At 34.9% G+C, this 19,937-nt stretch overlaps 2 protein-coding genes across 4 annotated transcripts; both read right to left on the reverse strand.

The window, feature by feature from the left end:
- Positions 1 to 1,699: 1,699 nt before the first annotated feature.
- Positions 1,700 to 4,859, reverse strand: LOC143469824 (uncharacterized). Of its 3 annotated transcripts, none has more exons than XM_076967660.1 (6): positions 4,513 to 4,854; positions 4,182 to 4,277; positions 3,823 to 4,008; positions 3,519 to 3,615; positions 3,154 to 3,369; positions 1,700 to 2,642 (listed from the first exon to the last, which is right to left on the reverse strand). In XM_076967660.1, the coding sequence occupies exons 1-6, from the start codon at positions 4,532 to 4,534 to the stop codon at positions 2,378 to 2,380; spliced, it is 882 nt and encodes a 293-aa protein (XP_076823775.1). In that variant the 5' UTR covers positions 4,535 to 4,854; the 3' UTR covers positions 1,700 to 2,377. The 3 variants fall into 3 exon arrangements, with proteins under 3 accessions (XP_076823775.1, XP_076823774.1, XP_076823777.1); XM_076967659.1 differs by having other exon boundaries at positions 3,519 to 3,618; positions 4,513 to 4,852; XM_076967662.1 differs by having other exon boundaries at positions 2,480 to 2,642; positions 3,303 to 3,369; positions 3,519 to 3,618; positions 4,513 to 4,859.
- A 10,822-nt stretch (positions 4,860 to 15,681) lies between these two features.
- Positions 15,682 to 19,705, reverse strand: LOC143468939 (uncharacterized). Its single transcript, XM_076966425.1, has 5 exons — positions 19,236 to 19,705; positions 17,152 to 17,276; positions 16,732 to 17,052; positions 16,336 to 16,599; positions 15,682 to 16,246 (listed from the first exon to the last, which is right to left on the reverse strand). Exons 2-5 carry the CDS (start codon positions 17,182 to 17,184, stop codon positions 16,046 to 16,048), a joined length of 819 nt encoding a protein of 272 aa, XP_076822540.1. The 5' UTR covers positions 17,185 to 17,276; positions 19,236 to 19,705; the 3' UTR covers positions 15,682 to 16,045.
- Between the last annotated feature and the right edge of the window lie 232 nt (positions 19,706 to 19,937).

The raw sequence follows: 19,937 nt of genomic DNA on the forward strand, positions 1-19,937 counted from the left end.
TGTACAAAACTTTGAACAATAGACCAGATCTAACGTAAATCTTAAAATTAAGTAATAAAATTGAAATGTACCGTTTGATTGAAATACTTATAGTTTGATGTTCTTCTTTCCCCTATTCGTGTGAAAAGGTTTCTGTTACTTCAAGTAAGCATATAAGTGTATTGAGCTTGCTCGGGCCTGATTAAAGCTGCGTAGTTTAATTTCTATGTCTTGCTTTATATAGGAATTAACGCCCTTGACAAGTAACTAATCGTATACCAAGGTGCCACAACTATACTTGACGCACCATAAACAAAGATCATAGACGAGAATACACATGTAAATTTCCGCGCCGGTTTATTTTGAAAGTTGTCGGAAATACAATCATGGTGGTTCTATCGTGACTGTCCAACATTTGCGTCAGCAGATGTCACATGATTTATCTGCAAACCTTCGAGAAATGAACAAACAGCCTGAAATTGTTGATGTGCATTCAAAAAATTAGTGCAGACTACGTGTCACTGTTTATAGCGTCCTTGCTCATATAGGGCAAGTTTTCTTTTAATACGATATATTTGGTCAAAAATTACACCAGCATTTTAGATAGCCAGCGTCTTCAAATATAATCAATAAATCTTGTTGGATGCAATTACCGTAGATAAACGGTGGCATCTACAAAACTTTACAACAGAATTCATTTTATTGAGCGAAAAGAAAGTAATTCTGTTTGTGAAGTCGTTAACAACTTTTCTGGCCTTTTGAAAACTCCATCAGCTCTCAACGACGAGAAACAGTATTAGCTGTAGGGCGAGGTTGCAGTCAGAACTTTCATAAGTGGCTTTGGTGAATAATTATTTACCGGTGGTTTGGCACGCTGTTTGGTTGTAGATCTCAGGTCTACAAAAGCTGCAGTTATTTATAACCGCAAGCTATAGCCTGAAAAATTAATTAAGGCACGTTTACGATGCATGTTTCCTCTGAGCATGTATTATCATTAATACTATGGTTATATTTTCACCAAACTGTTATTTAATGCGGATCAGCAATAGAATACAAATATTGCAAAACGTGCTGCAGTGTAGTTTCCTTGTGTAAGGGTTATTTGTCTCAGCAAACCCTTTGCGAGTCTATTTCTTCTTTATCAACATTATTCACCACAGTAATATGTATTCTCATATGCTTTACTATTGTGTATATGTCTCTACTTTTGCTATATACTTTCATCTAGGCTTAGTTATGTAACACTGTACATTGAATAAAAAGAGTCATATTCACGTCGTTAATATATTATTATAAGTTACTTTGGTAAACTCTTGCTGTGATGAGTAATCATACGCCGGTGAGGTTCGTCATGTTGTTTTAAACAATACGCTTAAACTGATGTAACAACGAAGTTTAAGTGAATGTAATTTGTTCTCAAATAAAACTTGATTTTCCAGTATTAATACCAACATTTTCATCTACAACAGGATAGCATCTTCGATTTTTTCCGTATGCAGTATTTTTAGCAAGACAAAGCACATCTATGCATAGTCCTGAAGTAAGTTATACGTTATCAATCGCAAATATATGCAGTGCCATGTTAAAATATTAAAAGACATGCATGAAAACGTCGTATGAAATAAAACAAGGGCAAACATTCAAAACCTGTAAATTTGTGTCTTGTGGACATTGTCGAACTACTGTTTCGTAGAATATGTTGGTATTGCAACTACTCAAATAGCTGTTTTACATATTTTTATTGAATTAATTTCTCAATTTGCAAACGTCTTACTTCCATGGCAGAACATAAAGAAACACGCAAGAAAATGAGAATACAAAAGCGATATGAGAATTATAACGCAATTTTTTTACAATTGCATATAATTGAATAAATAAAAAAATAAAACGTTGGATCTAAGAGGCACCATCGGTATTTATTACTAAAAGCATGTATAAAAATAGTCAGTATACAAAAAATACATATGGCGTATTGGGTATATTCAGAGCGTGAACGCGAGTGATAAGCACCTTCGCGACGCCTCCGCAATGAGATTCCATGTACGGGAATGTGAAGAAGAACGAGAAAATTGCTGAGTTCACGTTCGGTCCAAATGCCTGGCGTGATGATGTAAACGTTCCAAACCGGTTTTGATGTGACTAAAGCGATTAACAGTTTAGTTTCTTCTCATGTTAGCCCGCACGATGCGTGGCACGAAATACCCCTGGAGACATTTTGTGGAAATCGCGGCAATAAATTTTGTAAAAACAGTAACATGTGCAATGCAACTAAAACGTGAAAGAACCGGATGGCAGCATTTTCCTCAAAAAACGTACAGTGGCATGAGAAATAAAAATCTCCTTGCAGCTCATGAATAAATAGATACATAATATAAAAACGCAGTGCAAGATTTCGCTGCTAACAGGAGGTGGTTATTTTTGATCTTACAGAAGACACGCTGTCTATGGAAATTGCTACACTGCTCCTTGGTGATATCGCCGTTTCATGCAATTCGACGTAACTGTCTTTCTTTGATGACGTAGATATTTCTTTACCGATGACGTCATCCTGTTTGCTGTTGTGGATAATCTGCGATGAGTGAAGCACCACAGAGTTTTTTTCTTGGCAAGATGACGATGACTTGTCATTGTTTTCGTTTTCTTCGACGTCGTTATTCTGTTGTCTGTATAAATAAAAGATAACAGAGATTTTAACTTTTATGAAAAGGTCACGAAATAGCTATCTGTATGCTTCTGTAACGCTTTTTACAATAACAAATCGTGCAAGGAACATATAGCAAAAGCGCTGCACGACGCAAGTCCCGGTTCATGCCAAAATATTTCTACTGTTGCATAGCATGTTAATTGGTAAAGGAAAATAGTGGATAATTTATTCTGTGATGATGTAGATGACCTTATCACCTCATTGTCAGGAAGCGGCGGAACTAAAATGCTCCAAAAAATTAATCATTAGATGTAATTTCACGACAAATGTGTTAATTACTGGGACTAGCGGCGTAAAGATAATGAAATAGGCACGACATTGCGGTAAGTGACCAAGTAAAAGCAAGCCAAGGGCTGCATGCGTTTTACAACCAAACATAAAAAGAAATCGAACCATGAAACCAAATACAAACCGAAAACTAAAAACTAAATAAACGTAAAATAAACAACAAAAAAGGGAAACAAACCAACCTTCGCCTGTTTCTGAATACAACACAACAGCATAGCATGCATGACAGCATTCCAAGTGCGACGTAAGGCGCTATTTTTGCAGGCATGTTAGGAACATTGCCAGATGTATAACTCCCGTTTGAATCAGGAGGCGGATTAACAACACTTACACTGCTTTCAGGAATATTTGTCACAAGTCTGCTCTCACACCTCGAACCGGAGTAATTTTTGTTGCATCTGTTAAGTAAATTATTGTAATATGAAACCTCAAACTTTAAGTAGGGGCTACAGGGATAGGTTATATGCTATGCATTAGCACATTGTAATTTCTTTCAACTTAAAGTTTGCCTGTCATGTATGCATTACTGTACAATAATTCAACTTACATGCAGTACGGTATAGCTCCAGCTTCATGCATAAGGCAAATACCATTATTACCGCAAAAACTTTGATCTTCACAAAATTGCACCTCTTGCCCTGCATCTGCTAAAAATACGTTTAGATAAAAATTCATGCCGAAACTTTATCATACTCAGCATATTTATTGAAATTGGCAAATATATTATTTAAGCATACAGTAAGTGATTCACATGGTATTCTGTCAAGGGAAGCTGTCTTTTGTATATACCGTATCTTCAGAGCTAAAATTAACAAAAACTAAGTTGAAGTAATCTTTTTGCAACTACTTACCAAACTTTTTGCAAGTGGCCTTCGATAAGTCTTTGCAACTCAATAACTTAAATGGGATGTTTTGCTGTCTTTGACAGGCTTCGTTAACAGTACGACACAAGGTTGTTAGAGCTTTTTCAACCGTCCTAATAAAATGGGGAGTCGAGAAGTCCTTGCACGCTAAGTCACACTTGCAAGTTTTGGAATCTGAATAAAAGTCATGATATGTGAAACCCTCGAAATTTTTATACTTTGATGATTCAGGCGCAGTTTCTTCTGCGAAACTTAGCACAGTGGTGATGATGATTTAGGTAACATAACTCATAAAAAAACTATGTCATAAAAACAACCATGACAAAGCAATTTTACCAAGGACTTACCCACGTTACAAGATCCGTAGGGGCAATCTTCGTTACTGGTACATGGTGTTACTCCGAACGAAAATGAAATAAGCCCAAGAAAGATTGCTGCTCCAACTAAAAATAAATCATGCACAAACAGTCCAATACAATTATAAAGGCTAATGTACAAAACGTATAAGTTACTAAATATTTTAGTTTTAAAATGAAAATGCGGAGAATAGTACAGAAATATATCATATTTCGAAAATTTTTAGCATACAAGTAACTAGTTCTCGTGCCTTGCAGTACACGTGACGTTATGCATCAGAAAATGTACCGCACACGCTGACACCGTAGGCTATAAACTCACCGGTAAATTTCTGCGCAATCATTGTTTCTTCTTTTAATACTTTTAGATAAAAATTTAAAAACTCAAACGTATGAATTAAACTTTAGCAAGTATCCTATAAAAAACATAACAATTTAAAACTTATTGAACACTTTAAAACTTATCGAAAATAACTTTTCCATACATTTAACGTTAAAATGATTTTTACATCTAAGTGCAAACTTTGCAAATCTCTATCAAAATTGCCTCAAGCATCAACATCTTATTTGTAATAACTGCTTTGTTTTGCCTTGAAAATGCTTATTTGCTTTACAAAGCACAAACTACTTTGCACGTGTTGGGCTAAAGCCACGCCGGATTAAATCTAAGTTTACCGGATACTGAGTATACTCGCCTGCTGGCTTTATATATTGTTGCAACGTCACCTCCTTTTTTCTTTGATTTTCTCTTCGCTTTTGCACGTATGACAAGATCCCAAGGCTTTCAGACGAACTATTTTTGTTGATGAATCAGTTTGTAACCGTTTTTTAATTAAAGAATTGTTCCAAAGTTATTTCGCAAAAGCGTGTTGTAGGACTATTTTTTATATTTCCAGAAGTTTCCGCTGTTTTTAAAAGCTGCAATAATTATTATCACACACAATATTTCTCAAAAACTGTGCATAAGCTTAGTCATGATGCTTTCAATTTCACATATAGTTATAGACGTTTGTAAAAATTTCTGAACTATTGCTTTCTATTATAGAATTAGTCACGACATTCATTTATCCCGGGGTTTCGTCAATGTCATCTGTGGATAACACCTCAGAGAATAAATGCACGTTCGAGACAGAAATAGTTACAAAGGAAATTACCGTAAACGCGGGAAATGTTTCAACAGGATAACTTTCACCGAAATTGAATTTGGTAAGGTGTTTACGTTCAAATTTAACTTACTAAATAGATCTAAGAAATTATACCTCACGATTAACTTTCCATTAGAGTAGAATGCAGATATCGTTGAAGCTAAATCAGGGCAGCGGGGAGTAAAGCGCCTTAGAAATATTTTCGGAAAAACCAGGATGGTTTACGCATGTTTAACAAATTTTGACGTTGTTATAGTCTACGATAGAAGTTCGACGGTAAGAAGATTTTTTGATAACTTCAAGTGACTTGTTCCGAAAGGCACTTACCTGCACAAGAAAGCTTCAACCTACCAAAGATGACTTGAAAACGTTTGAGCTTTAAGAACTTCAGTTGCTGTTATGCTTGCATGACTTGTTGTTATATAAGCATGAGAAAAATCTAGTGCAAAGGTCACAACTATTGTTCATCAGTTATTTTTAAGCATTACTGAGTGAATCAGAATTTATTCATGCTTAAAAATCTATGTTCAAATCTGTTCCACAAGATCGTCAGTTTCCACCCATGACCAAGGGGAATTTTTCAGTCAATAAGCGATGAATTACTTGAAAGCTGCAAATTTTTAGTTTGCGTACATTGAGAAAATTAATAAAGTGTCAATGAATGGCTAAAGCAACTGTAATAGAAAGACATTCTAGTCAATGATTAAGTCATGATTTGAAGATATTTTAACACCTCGCTAGTTTTGATAAATAAAGATCAAGTTACAATAAAAGAACATAGTATGCTTTATACCTGTAGACCTATATGTTTATTATTTCAGAGATGTTTTAAGAACTATGTATACAAAACTGAAAACTCCAGTTACATATGCTGTACATTTGGTATCTTTCTGAACTGGAAGTTTGATGTACTTGAGGTGACGTGCATGTGGAATAAACAATCTTCCTTATCTATATGTCTGGCCCGGCAATGTCTACGTATAAGTTACATTATTTAAGCACAAGCCATTTAAATAAATTGTAACACGTTTGCCTTTTCTTAATCCTCTTATAAGTAAGTTACCATAACTAAATTAATAGCCATAAAATGCTGAAAATGTTTCATTTATTTGGTAATTTTATCGGAGGAAAATGTAAGATAATTACTTACTAATTTGTATATAAATTAGCTTAACTGTTAAATGAACTGTAAACGTAGCTTTGGAAAGAGTCTAAGTTTTTATATTATTTGCACGGTTGCTATAATATGAATTTAAAATAAAATTTTATAGAAACGTTCATTTAATAGAACATTTTATTTTTGCTAACACCCAGATATACAAAGAACAAAAGCAGAATATTTTTTTCTTGCTTTTTATATGACTATTAATGTTGAAACTCTGTAGTAATAGATAGCTGGATGTAGGCTATATACATTTGATCATATGTTCCTGTTTTTGGTTTTGATGATTATAGCAAAAAGCTAAAAACTTTATTTTAATACCTACATATGTCTTCATGAATATTTATGGAAAAATAAATATATACAATTACGTTAATGAATTGTTTTTTTGCTACAAAATTTTAATCGTTTGAACTACCAGTACTTTAAGACAGCAATGTTGTAGCACAGTGAATGAATGGAAATTACACTGCATCCAAAATTACAAAAGCAGTTTACAAATTAAATTATTTATAACTCTGGATTTTTTTCAATATTATATCCCTCTTTAGTAGCTATGCTTATGCAATTATCGAAAATATTATTATATAGGTAAAACATTAGTTTATTAAAAGATCATTGATATATGGACCATATTATAAGATAATAACATTTTTGGAAATTAAATCATATGATAATCTAACCACACAAGATTCCCTTTCAAATACATGACGTTATTGATAATATAACAAGAAAGATTGGATGTCTATATTAGAATATATTTCTGCTTTATGCAAATTAGTGGAAGTTAATATGTCTATATATTTCCGTTTTAAGCTTACCGGAAAGTAAATTTTAAAATTAAACCAGCACGGTTTCTGCAAGCAGTGTTAATAAATCGCAAACCAAATTAGATGATGAGTAATGAGATGTATTGTAATTGCATTACAGTGCTGCGCGTATTTCGCATCCGACTTCAAGCCAGCAGCGTTGAGACGGCATGTACGGTTTAGTGTAAACAGCACACAGGTCACCAAGCCCCAAGCGATTACTTCATTTTCTTTTGGATATTTAATGTCCCTCTAACTGCATTAAATTCACTGGAATTTCAAGCCTGTATTAACACGTACATCAATTGTGCTGAAGATTAAATAATTTTGTAAAATTCTGGAAGGGGTTTTTCAGAAATTTGCTTTATTGCTGAGATTGGTAGCATATTATAGCACGCGACATCATACGCTTAAAAGTGAGACAGTTACAATTGTGTTAGTCAACAGTAACCCGTGATCTCAAAACCTTTGACGATAATTAAATTTTGTGCAATTATTTTCCGAATTAATTTGACAAAAATCTTTATTTTAATTTTATGGATACTGTGATGAGGCAATCTTAGTCATCTATCATTTCTTGTTTTGTATCTTTGCAATCCCATAATTGTTGTTTTTATTAAAATTTATAGACGGAATGCTTTGAGTCATTTATACCAGAGCGCTAAAAGCAACAATACTTCGTTCTGTAAGGACTGCATGGCAGAGTAGTCATAGGATTTACAAAACAAAATGGAGCAAAAACTCACGCACTAAGCTGCAAGAAAACGGAATAAAAAAAATCATATCACAGGAACGGCATCAGCAAGTATGTAGACAATCAACCTGATCTTTTGCATTTTTTATCTTTAATGTAACAAGAGGGCACCACAAAGCTTACGATAAGCAGTTTTTGCTTAAAACTTTATCTTTTTTGAAGTAACAAAATAATATAACTTTTCTTGGTAAAAGTTATAGAAAAAAGGGAAAAAGCAGCTGGTTTCAATATATCATGTTCTGTAAACTGAAACTCACCGTCCGACTTACAGAAATTAGCGCCTAGAATTGGCTTCCGGGTGCATTAACACGGAAGACGAGCTGCTAAGAGCATATATAGCTAGCATGGTTATACTGGAAAACTTCTCTACTTCAAACCGAAAGTGGAAATTTTTTGGGTAAGGACGAGAGGCAGCTTTGCTCAATACTACAGTTAAATGGCGCCAATCCTTTAGCAATTAACATTTTGTCAAACTAATGCGTCCCACAAATTTTCCCATAACTTAATTACTGTAAATTACAGCAAAATCAATTAACAAATTTCTTCAGAGTTAAAACACAAAAATTAATTACCAGTACTCTTAAAAGTTAGATTAGAATTCGTGTACCACGATCGAGATCTTTAGTTGGCATTTAGAGAATTTATCCCGCGAGGCAAATGTAATCTACTTGAAGTATAGGCAATGCTTTTAAAAACGCTAACAATGTAATGCGCTGTAGATCACAGTAATTCTTGACCTGCTGTGTTTTGGTTTCATTATTTTATTCCCCTTCTTTATTGTTTCCTTAATCTTATTTGTTGCTGTGTTTAGTGTATTATAGAATAAAAGCACCCGATACCTTTCTCAATAACGAAAGTTTATTTTTCACAGTTCTGTTGCAGTAACTTCTTAGCTTTTCACAAAGCTTCAATCGAAAGTTATTTCCAGCTCGGGAAATTTCCCAGTTGCTGCGATTGCGTCACAGACACGTTTTCTCAATTAGGTTTTATTTATGAACCTCTTTTCTATTATTACAGTTAGCTATATTACATTTTGTTAAAAATAGAACGCGTTTCCTTTTAAGCGGCTGAAGGTTTTTCAGCATATCGACATCGAGTGAAAGAAACGCTAATGTATAATTGTTATTTTGAGTTGTAAAGCGACCCGACTTTCGCATATTTTAGTCACTCTCGCTCCGATACCGCAGAATCGAACGCACGCAAAAATATTTTTGTTGCTATAAACGTCAGAAAAATAATTTTAAAATTTTCTTCTGGATAACATTTTTTACCCGTCTCCTTCTCCTGCAGGTATTATGGCAGGGCTTATATAAATATACTATTGACGTCATCTGTGAGGCGACTTGTTGACAAATTTTGTGAGTCATTTGCCTGATGTTACTTAAATCTTTAACTTCAATCGTTAACTTTCCGTTCTGTTTACAAGCTTAAAATACCCCCCTGAAATTTGTCGACTGAAACCAAAGAAGGGGATATTTTAGCTTTATACTGTACATTCACGCTTCATGAGTGTATTTACTTCACGAAATGTCAGCAGACGTTAATGTGATAAACTTACCATGTTGCGAGTTTTGAAATCGCAATTTCCACGATCATTTATAATGGCTTTATTTGAACATATACCAAGAAATCGGAATGTGCTATGTCGGGTACCTATCTTTAATCCTAACAATGCAATTGTTCAAACCACGAAATAATAATAATTAACCCTAACTACCCAATTTGAGCAAATCTTTGCATTTTGTTTAATATTAAACCCTAAAAAACTAACCCAAACTCTCGCAATTACCAAAAATCGCTTTGTTGACAATTTTTTCTGATTTTTACAATGTTATCTCTTGTGTGTAGGGGTTTGTTCTGTTGTAGATACATTTAAGCGTTTTTTTGACGTGTTACTCAGGAACGGGCTATAATCGAATACCACAATAATGTCACAGAATATAAATATCGGCTTGTTTAAGATCACAGAAATAGGCATAATTCACAACATACAACATATACTTTATCCTGGAGCTTTTTCATTTACCCAGCATATCTTATCTGAGCTGTATTTTCTCTATAATGAGTATTTCTTGTCAGTTAGACTTGTGCAATAAATTTTGTATGGTCTTTTATCAATCGGGGAATATTATAGGTTTTATAAAAGATTCACTGATATTCAATAATTTATTAGTATAGCGTGACATAACTTAATATTAATATTCTTCATTCATACCAAGAAAGCAAGTACTTCCGCAAGTAATACTTTCCGCAAAAGTTTCAATGATATCCGCTTCCGGGACAAAGTCTCAGCAAATTTAGCAGGGAATTTCCCGCATCGCTCGCAACCGCAACCATATACGTCATTCATTTGTAAACGAGTGAAATTCTGATGTCATGATTGATGATGATTTAATATAGTTGCGCAATAAATGTAGCGACGTTCACTTTACTCCCGCAAAAACTCATGCTGTTCTTCTTCGTTTTGAAGCGAATTATATACTGACCATGAAAATTATACCCAGTTCGTGACGTAGCAGTTTCACTTACAGGCTAAAAATGTAACCATGATTCAACGTCAGAGAAATTCTTTGCTATAATATTTTTCAAACATTAAGTTTTTAGAAATCCTTGCGTTTTTTACGTTTTATTCTCTTTGATGTTCAGCTTACGGTTGATAAAAATAATAAATGAAAGTTTGAACGTGGAACGTGTTTTTTCTACTATTTGGAATAACCAAACTCTTTGGCGTATCTATATAGAATTATAGATACATATAGGTAGTTGGGCGATGAATACTGTACGTTTTTGAGTTCCATTTTTTTAGGTTTCGCCATGTTTCCGGAAGGAAAGTATAACTTGTCAAAATCTATGCTACTTTGTCAAAACAATTTATCTTAACAGATGTTTGACAAAACAATTTTTCACTTAATTCTTAAATGAAAACTAATTGCAATTTGTTTTGGAAGTAAATACTTGACACGTGACGTCAATGAAATATTCATATTGCATGCGTTAAAGGGAATATGCAAATAAATTCCATTTATTGAAAGACTGTTATAGCTTTAATGTTCAGTGGAGAGCATTGGGTCTTGAAGACGTTTGTGGACTTTGTATAGAAGTTAACGTATCACCTCGTGCTTTTCACAAGAAACTGCACACGCTACTCAGTTTAGCAAAACCCGAACCTCTGCCAAATCGTCAGTCTGGCACGTTTTATTTTGTAAATATATCTGCTTTGACGCGAAGAAAATAGCTTACGAAACATTTGTGACTGGTTTGATACGAGTTTGTACGCTTTTGTGATATTTGTAGTAACACAAGGGCTTTCCTCAAGATGACGTATATTGTTGAGAATTTTGTGGTTGATGACGTGTCCATGACGTGATCACAGGGCCTTTGGCACATAAGCCTTGATTATAAGCACAACTGGATTTATATTACCTTTGGGTCATATGCTTTCATGGTAACGTTTATATATTATGTAAACGAGATTTAACAATTACGGGAACATCAGCGAAAAACAGAAAAATATTTGTTAAAATAGTTTTATTTTCTAATCAAACACTTTGTTTTATATGGTAACGCAAAGATGTATTTCGCAAATAAACACTTTTTCAAATTTTGAAATCAACTACATTTATCTTTCCTGATTTTAGCTACTGTTTATGTTTTATGAATCATATTTTTCTAACTGATTGTTTTACCACTTGCCTGAGCAGCTTTTTGAAATAACTACGAAACAAAAAGCACACCTTCAAAGTGTTTACGCAAATCGGCCATATATACTTGTAAGCCCGAAATATGTTTCGGGGCTGACTTTGAGACATGACTCCAGACATGTAAGCTACAAGCGGCTCAAACGTTTGTTGTGGCTCCTACCAGTCCATTTTGAAGCTAAAACGACGCAATATGTCATAATATGTAGAATGATTTATTCGTGCTCCTATGATCACACTATACAGGTTACGTCGTATGATCTATTTGGCATGTTAATAAAAAATATCCTCGATGTTAGTGAGCTTGCCCTCTACATTTCCCAATACAATGTTTTTTGTTGTTTGTAATATTTTGTGTATGTTAAAAGAATTTAACTACTTAGTTAGTTTAGTACCTGTATACCGTCTTATAACACGATTGTATTGTTGCTATCTTGCATGTTTTAAGCTTTTGGGCTTATCCACTTTTTCCTGTTCATTAATTGTTCGTGAGCATGTTCTTTGTTGTGCTATAACCATGACGGTTATAGCACGTTAATTTTCGCACCGCGCAGTTAATGGCGAAAGATAAAATATACTATACAAACATTTTGCTTTTGCATGGGCGAAATCGTTAACGGAATGGCCCAAGATGCGGCGTGAACTTGCCTATTTTTTTTATACTGTCAGTTAAATCACCAACTTACTGTAATTGCCCCGCCGGAAATCGAGCTCGTAACGTTTTTTATTAACTTGTAAAAACTGAATAAAACAAAAGTCTGCAACCAGTTGTAACATTTTAGTGAAAATATACATAATAACTTGTTTATACAACTGGGGTATCAAAATAATTTCGGGTCAAATAGCATGTGTAAGTTAGTTGTGCTTTTTACGGCAGCAAATCGTTCTTCCGTTTTAAAATCTGAGCAAAATCCTGACATATCAGACCAAACAGATAAGAACTGCAACAAAAGACCTGCTGGCTGAAAATTAATGCATGCATGCATGCAGCATGGTATAGCTGTATAGCATGTTTGTGATTTATCGAGCATGTTTTCAATTACAAAAGGCAGAGATGACATTGATAAAAATGTTGGACAAAACATACCAAAATCGTTAAGTGTGATAGAATTGTCAATGCCGTAACATTCATGTTTTACACAGGTTTTACTGTGTTTGTATTTAACACATATATAATTGTCTTTGTTTATTTATGGGTGCTGTAGCTTTACCATTTCGCACATTTCGTTGTATATCTTGTATCATTTAGTATTACAACTAACCGCTAACGATTAATTAAGTTTCTGTTAATTTCGTACACTTCTTGGTTAATGTTTAGTAACACGTATTCACAGGACAAACAAGCAATACCGTAACATTTTTTGGATAACTTGAATAGATGAGGAATGATATCTGCTGTTGCGTTTTTCGAGCCAGTTACCTCTTCTAACCAAGTTTGGCTAATATTGTTGTCCTTGCAAAGTGAAAGTTTATAATAATTGTTACGTTTTACAACAATAGTAAAATTGATCTTGGACTTAAGATTCCTAAATTATTTGTCAAACTCAAAGCAGCGAATGTTTTTTTCTCAGTTGGAAATCACACAAACCCATCTATGTTTTCAAAACTATCACTTAAGGAGAATGCAATAGAATTTGCAGAATTAAGACAGTGACTTTGCGGCAGCCTTCCGAAATCTAAAGACAAACTGTTTTGCTTCTCCGCTTCCAAAGAAACTCGTTCAGAGAGCGATCGACAATGCATTTCCTTGGTCTGATTAATGCAATAAAACACACAAGAATGTTTAACTGCAAGCATTGCCAAAGTGACCACTAACTTCACCCACGAAAACGATAAAATAGAAAATAGAAACGGCAACCAATCGTGACTTACAAACGACCCCAGTCGCTAGCTAACAGTCTCACTATCTACCGTCCGTTGGCGCAAAACCAAAACCAGTACAACATGCCTCTCAGGCATACACTTTGTGGTAAATGTTGTTAAGACGAGTTTTCACCTGCTTTTACTCGGCATATAGCCTGCAGTAGAATTTCGGTTAATGACCAACCTGATTCAGGAGGACTCTGGTATCACGACCACTTAAACACGGTCAGAAGTAATTTATATTGCAATGTATAGCATTCAGCTGTTTCACTACCACGAAGACTCTGGTTATCTGTTAACCTGGCTAACCGTTAATCCTCGCTTGAAACAACTTATCGAAGTACAAATAATACGGCTTTTAGTCTATGATTACGTCAAAATTAAACAAAACGTTAAAGTAGCTATTGTTAAATCATAACTATTTAATTACCGCTTCAACTGAGATCTTGCAAGATTGTTTTCTGTCTGTGTGTCTTTTTGTACGGTTTGTGTGCGTGCACGCGAAGTTTAGCGTTCGGCATACGTAAAGTGCAAAAAATTGCTTTGTCAATTCCTTTTTTAACACTTCGAATTACGGTTTCCAAAAAGTGATACGGCGTCTGATGTTGTGCTCATGTACTGTAATAGGCTATCATAGGTTTTTGTTATTCAGTTTTCAACTTTTTCGGGTATTATGTAAGTTATCTAAGTTATCTAAGTTTCAAAGTTTTATTAATTAATAAGGACCAATATAGGAAGTTTCATGTATTTTTATCGGTGATTCGAGATTGTTTTGTTTGATGTAGGCCCTAATTTTGTTTATTTCACTTAGAAACAGATGATGTAGAATTCTAGATTAAATTTTTATAGGATCCTACAACCGCCTATAGTTGACACATTCATGCTGTCTACACTCTACAGTGTCTACACAGTCTACAGTATCTATCATGATATAAAATAAGTAGGCTTACACTACTGTAGGTCAAAAGTAGCAGTAGCATCAAAATGCGCAACAGCGGTTGCAGTATCTAAGCCACGGTTTTGCGTCACTGGAACGAACAGTTCTGAGCCACGGTTGTTTCTGGCTTTAAGCCTGAATTTTCAGCCAGATTTTGAACTAGTTAAGATATACGGTTTTACTTAGGCTATACAGTCCTGACTTTCCTCGTAAACAATCAAGTAGGAAAAGCGGAAAAACCTCTCAGCGCATAAGTTCTGTAAAATGTAAATTACGGTGGTGCTGTAACGGGTGTTACTCTTTTGTCGCTCAGCCAATTACTAAGCCTCGCTTTGTGGCTAAGATAGTACAACCCGTTTTCCTTTTTGAGCAATAATCTTGCCAACATGCATGTGCACTGTGGCGTTTTTACCATTTAGGATTGTGTTGAGGTAGGACAATAGTTTTTAAAAGCTTGATGTAAAATGACTGTGGCTGCACCTCGTCCAAAATGCGCGAAACGCAAAAAAAAGTGGGGCTTTTACTCTCCAAAAACAGCTTCAAAATGTCTTGTAGTGAAATGTATTCTCATATTTATACATAAAATAGCTGCAAATTTATGTTGTACACTTTTGAAACGCCGTATAAAACGAATTTATGCGGGTGGGTACACTGTACAACAATTTTGAAAATTGTATTCCCGCTTATTATTGGTTTTCACTTTTCATACGAGTTGAAGCTGCTAATGCGATAAGTAGTAAAAAACAAGTAATTACATGATAGATGAAAAAAACGAAGACGTAAAAAGGCCTGTGGCCTAACTGTAACAGACAAAAGTTGGATTCGTGATTGTGAAGTACTGCAGAGAGCACACTGCAAAAAAAAATGCCTTATTGTTAGGTTGAAAAAAAAGTGGCTATTTTGTCCTCGTTTTTCGGCTGCATGTTATCCACAATCGAGGCTAGTTATAAGCCGTTAACAGATTGCTAATAGTAAGCGCCTTTCGTTTGCCTAACAGATAGTTTAAAAACTGGCTGACCCGTAGTTCTGCTAATGCTATCCTTAAGCCAAAAATACCCTAATAGCAATCCATAATTTTCTTTTCTTAGCGCTTAGGTAAATACACTTGTTAATAATAAGTCAGTTTTATTTTGCAGCACGTTTTCACAATGAAAATATGCAATGGCCAGAAACAACTTTTAAACAAACATCAATCAAAAAGATTTTGATACACTTTCTGAGTTGGCCGTTTTCCAATGCCAAAAACGTGAAACTCAAGCAAACGATACAAAGATGAAGCTTGTGTTGGATACTCATAATCAAATACAAAGTACACAGAAAGCAACATCAAAATACATTCAAAGCATGAAACTTTACCGATTGGAATGTACGATTGATTATTATTGATCATTAAACAACAGTTACCAGGAAATTCTGGAACACCCATACACATTATAAATGGTTGTTGACGAGATTTATCTTTTATGTCTAATAAACATCCATTACTGTCAAACACAATGACATACTTTGAGCCTGCAGAACAGACTTTCTCTGCCAGCCTTTGAAAAACGACATAGCTCCCCCTTTTCTGAGCCTTCTTCTACAAACGAGACGCCAAGAGATGATAGAAAGCTGGACCATTGAAAGGAACAGTTGGAACGGAACTCTTCGTAGCCCTGACTAACTAAAGCAGCGTATTCCTTGATACACTGCAGAGTAAAATAAAGCAATCAATGAGTAAGATATAAAATTCTTCAACACCTTACTGCCACGTGTAACACATCTTATGTCAATTTACCTCAATCGGATGAACGCAATATTGCGAGTATTTTTGAAAGATAACATCAACGTCATTTCTCTTCGCCAGATGACGAATTTCCATCAGTCGATGTTCACGATTGGATTCCCAATCATCGGCAGCTCTCTTTCTCTTTCTGCTCTTGCCAAGTTGTACTTGCAGTACCCGATTCATCATCGCTTTTTGATTGTCCGCTCTTTTGCGGACGGCTAAATCAAGAGCTACCCACGGCTTCTCTCCACCGCATCCCAAAACCGGATACTCCTTTACAATGTTTTTTGATATTAATTGTCGCTCAGCCCTCTCTGATTTGCGGCCCAAAGTAACAGATATTAATTCTTCAATACGTCTCACAAGTTATATAAATTGAGAGGCTTGAAGATTATTTTTGGTAACAGTGTTAAGAAATTCTTTTTCCACGCCTGAGAACGGAAATTTACTTCCTAGCCCTCCTGGATAAGGTACCAACTGATAGGGTGGAATGGAACAGCAGCTTGAAGACACCTTGTTAACCGCATGGGAGCCAGTCGGTGCATGAGAGATGGATTGGTTGGAAGACACGTCGTCGCTATTGGTGGATACATTCACGCTTATATCACTATCGTTTGCTGTCGCGAACGAAAAGGATGTGGACGGCCCATCGGTGTCGTCTTCAAGAAGGGTAAGCATACCTTCAGAAATTGCACATGGTATGCTGTCAAGATCTTGAGTTTCGGTCTGGATAAAACAAACAGTTAACCGTTATTAACCAGCTGTTTTAATACAAAAAACTATGTCACTGCATCGTAATACAATAATTAAAAATATTATACGCACCTCACGAAATAACACTTCAGCAAGGAAATTCATTAATCGTGTTCTTTCTCCAAAAGATAATGTGACAAACTCTTCTTTAACGATAGCATGTGTGAGTGGCAAGTCAGCAAGTTGCAATCCACTCTCTAAACAATAGTCGCCATTTGTTAAAACACCTGACATACAGGAAACTAACAACATAGGCTAAATACATCGAAATAACCCTATCAAATTAGAAATAGTTCGCTAAAAATTGAAACTTGGCGAAATTCGGAAAAGTTTCAAAGTTTTATTTAATAAAAAAGAAACTATTACCAAAAATTTGTAATTATAATTATATATTCTTATAGGAATTTTTGGCGTTGGGTTATGGCAAAGAAACGTAAATAATAAGCCGCAAGCCTATTCCAAAGCACGTAAGACACTACATTATGTTCTAAAATTAACACCACGGGAGGTGAAAGTATAAGTCTGTTTCCTTTCGAAACTAAGCAAAGGTTAGATAACTTGTAAAATGTAACATTTTATACCAAACGCGGGAAAAAGGTTTAAAATAAAAATGCACGTCATTGCATTGGAGTTGGGCACCGCCATTGATGTAACGCGCATTGGAAATTAGTCCAGATGTTTTCTTCCTACAAGTATCGTAACCTAACCGCGTGAAAGTTTACATCGTAGAACTGTTATAATTAGGGCCCGCAAAAGTCAATAAAGTCAAAAATTTTTAAGGACTTCGTCTGACCACGAATCAAAGAATAAAGTTGTTTTCAGCACCTAGGGGATTGTTTCTAAGAAGTTTATAGGTCAAAATAAAGTCAAAATTTACAATAAAGTCAAAATTTTCAATAAAGTCAAAATTTGTCAAAATATGGCTTTTTACAAAGTTTTTTTCTTTCTTGAGAGTTATTCTTGTAAAAATCCTCCTGGAAGCATTGTAAATCAGGAACTGCGACACAATTAAACCATATTAACCCATAAAAGCAGGAAATAAGTCACAATGTCCACTTGGATCAGCAGTAACTTTTATCGCAAATTGTCCATTGTTTATTCATTGTTACGTATTTAAATAATTCTTATAAAACACTTCCTTTTCATAAACGTGGTATTTTCGAAGATCAACAGTTTGGATTCTAGGAATAGCCCACTGACATTCTGTAATACAAAAATGCCCAAGCAAGCTAAATCGTCTTCAGCAAAAGTTAGACAGATTTGTCGAGATTTTTCTGATGAATTTAATGCAACTCCCGGGGGTGATTTAAGGTGCAATTTTTGCGAGGTTATAGTGAAGTGCGATAAAAAGTATTTTGTTGAAAGCCACAGGAAAAGTAAACGCCATCAAGCTGGATTGGAGCAACAACAAGCATTCCCTGTTTAATTTGCTGTTTATTAGAATTTACCATGCGGAGAAAATCGAGGCAAAGTGCCCTTTTCACAAGGACAAAATAACACAAGTTACCTAAATCTATCGCCAAAAAACACGACGCACTTTTTATAAGCTTAATCCATAAAACACCTTGACTTTTCGACAAAATATTACGTTTGGGTCTGAAATCGACAAAATATTATATTTGGGTAACTGGAGGAAGAACTGTGTCCTCTACAAATAAGCAATTTCGTTAGGTCAAAATAAAGTCAAAATTTGATAAAAATAAAGTCAAAAAATTTTTTTTTTACGTCAAAATAAAAATGGCCCTAGTTATAATACATAGTAGCTCGTTTTAAAACTAAAATGTGGCATTTGCACAGTTGGCAGTATGCTATGCTTAAAAATCCTTAGAAATAGCCAAAGATGCGTTACTGGTAGTGCCACATGTTGATCTGCTGCCAAGACATTGTCAAGCAACAATCTAAGGAAACCAGCGTTTTAGCGCGAAAATGACATTTCATAAAGCTGGCGTTAAAGGGCATCAATGCAATAGGAGTTATTTTACGCAATTACTAGGCTATAAATTATACAATTATTATAAATCGAAACAACCAACAAAAGCTAAATCAAAGTGGTTTGGATATACGTAACATTTCATTCAAGAACAGCCTATGTTTCATACCTATACTTTCTCATTTTGTTCATAATAGCATACAGGAGGGTTTCAATTGCAGCATACCTTTCAACGCATCCACAATATTTTCAGATAAGCCACACTTGGCCGCTTCTTCCGCAAGATAACCCGTCACCCGACTTGTACTGTGGCGAAGATAAAAAGACAGAATCAAGTGCGGACATGACAAATAATACCACAATCTTTTTTCTTAGCCATTATGACGTTTCAATGCATAACCCTTGGTTCTCTTTTTCCGGCAACTAAATGTTAGGCAAGAAATTCAAAATGTCTAGTAATAAGGCCGCAATAACGGTAGGTTTCTTAATAATAGGTCATTAGTTAGCAATCCTACATATTAGGCTGAGAATTACTAACAACAAGGAAGGAAACTTGGAAATATACTAACAATGAGACTTAATTGTTAAATGCACTAAGAATAAGCCAAAATTCGAGTTCATCAAACAACTGCACTAATTATAAGCCTTTTGAACTAACAATAAGGCATTATTTTTTGCAGTGACATGGCCAAATGTAGCAGCTAATAAAATAAGTCAATAAGTATTTGCTATAGTTAGTCGCTAACAGGCGTTCGAGAGCCGCTCTGCAAATTGTGTGAGTTATTCTCCGACCTCCGTGCACATTCAGATGATATTTGATAAGCATGGGCAGTTGGTTACGCTACAGAGCCGATACAACCCTGACTCGGTGGTTTACAGTCCCAATTTTAAAAACAAGAACTTGGTGAAGCTATTTACAGATATAAAG

This window comes from Clavelina lepadiformis, chromosome 8, assembly GCF_947623445.1.
Source record: "Clavelina lepadiformis chromosome 8, kaClaLepa1.1, whole genome shotgun sequence".
Taxonomy (NCBI): Eukaryota; Metazoa; Chordata; class Ascidiacea; order Aplousobranchia; family Clavelinidae; genus Clavelina; species Clavelina lepadiformis.

Coding starts and splice junctions, on each gene's coding strand:
- LOC143469824 (XM_076967659.1), bottom strand. CDS start 4,534: ATGATTGCGCAGAAATTTACCG. Junction 4,009..4,181: donor CTACGGATCTTGTAACGTGG/GTAAGTCCTTGG, acceptor ACTTTTATTCAG/ATTCCAAAACTTGCAAGTGT. Junction 2,643..3,153: donor GTATTCAGAAACAGGCGAAG/GTTGGTTTGTTT, acceptor TTATTTATACAG/ACAACAGAATAACGACGTCG.
- LOC143468939 (XM_076966425.1), bottom strand. CDS start 17,184: ATGAATTTCCTTGCTGAAGTGTTATTTCGTGAG. Junction 17,053..17,151: donor CTGAAGTGTTATTTCGTGAG/GTGCGTATAATA, acceptor TGTTTTATCCAG/ACCGAAACTCAAGATCTTGA. Junction 16,247..16,335: donor ATTGCGTTCATCCGATTGAG/GTAAATTGACAT, acceptor TTTACTCTGCAG/TGTATCAAGGAATACGCTGC.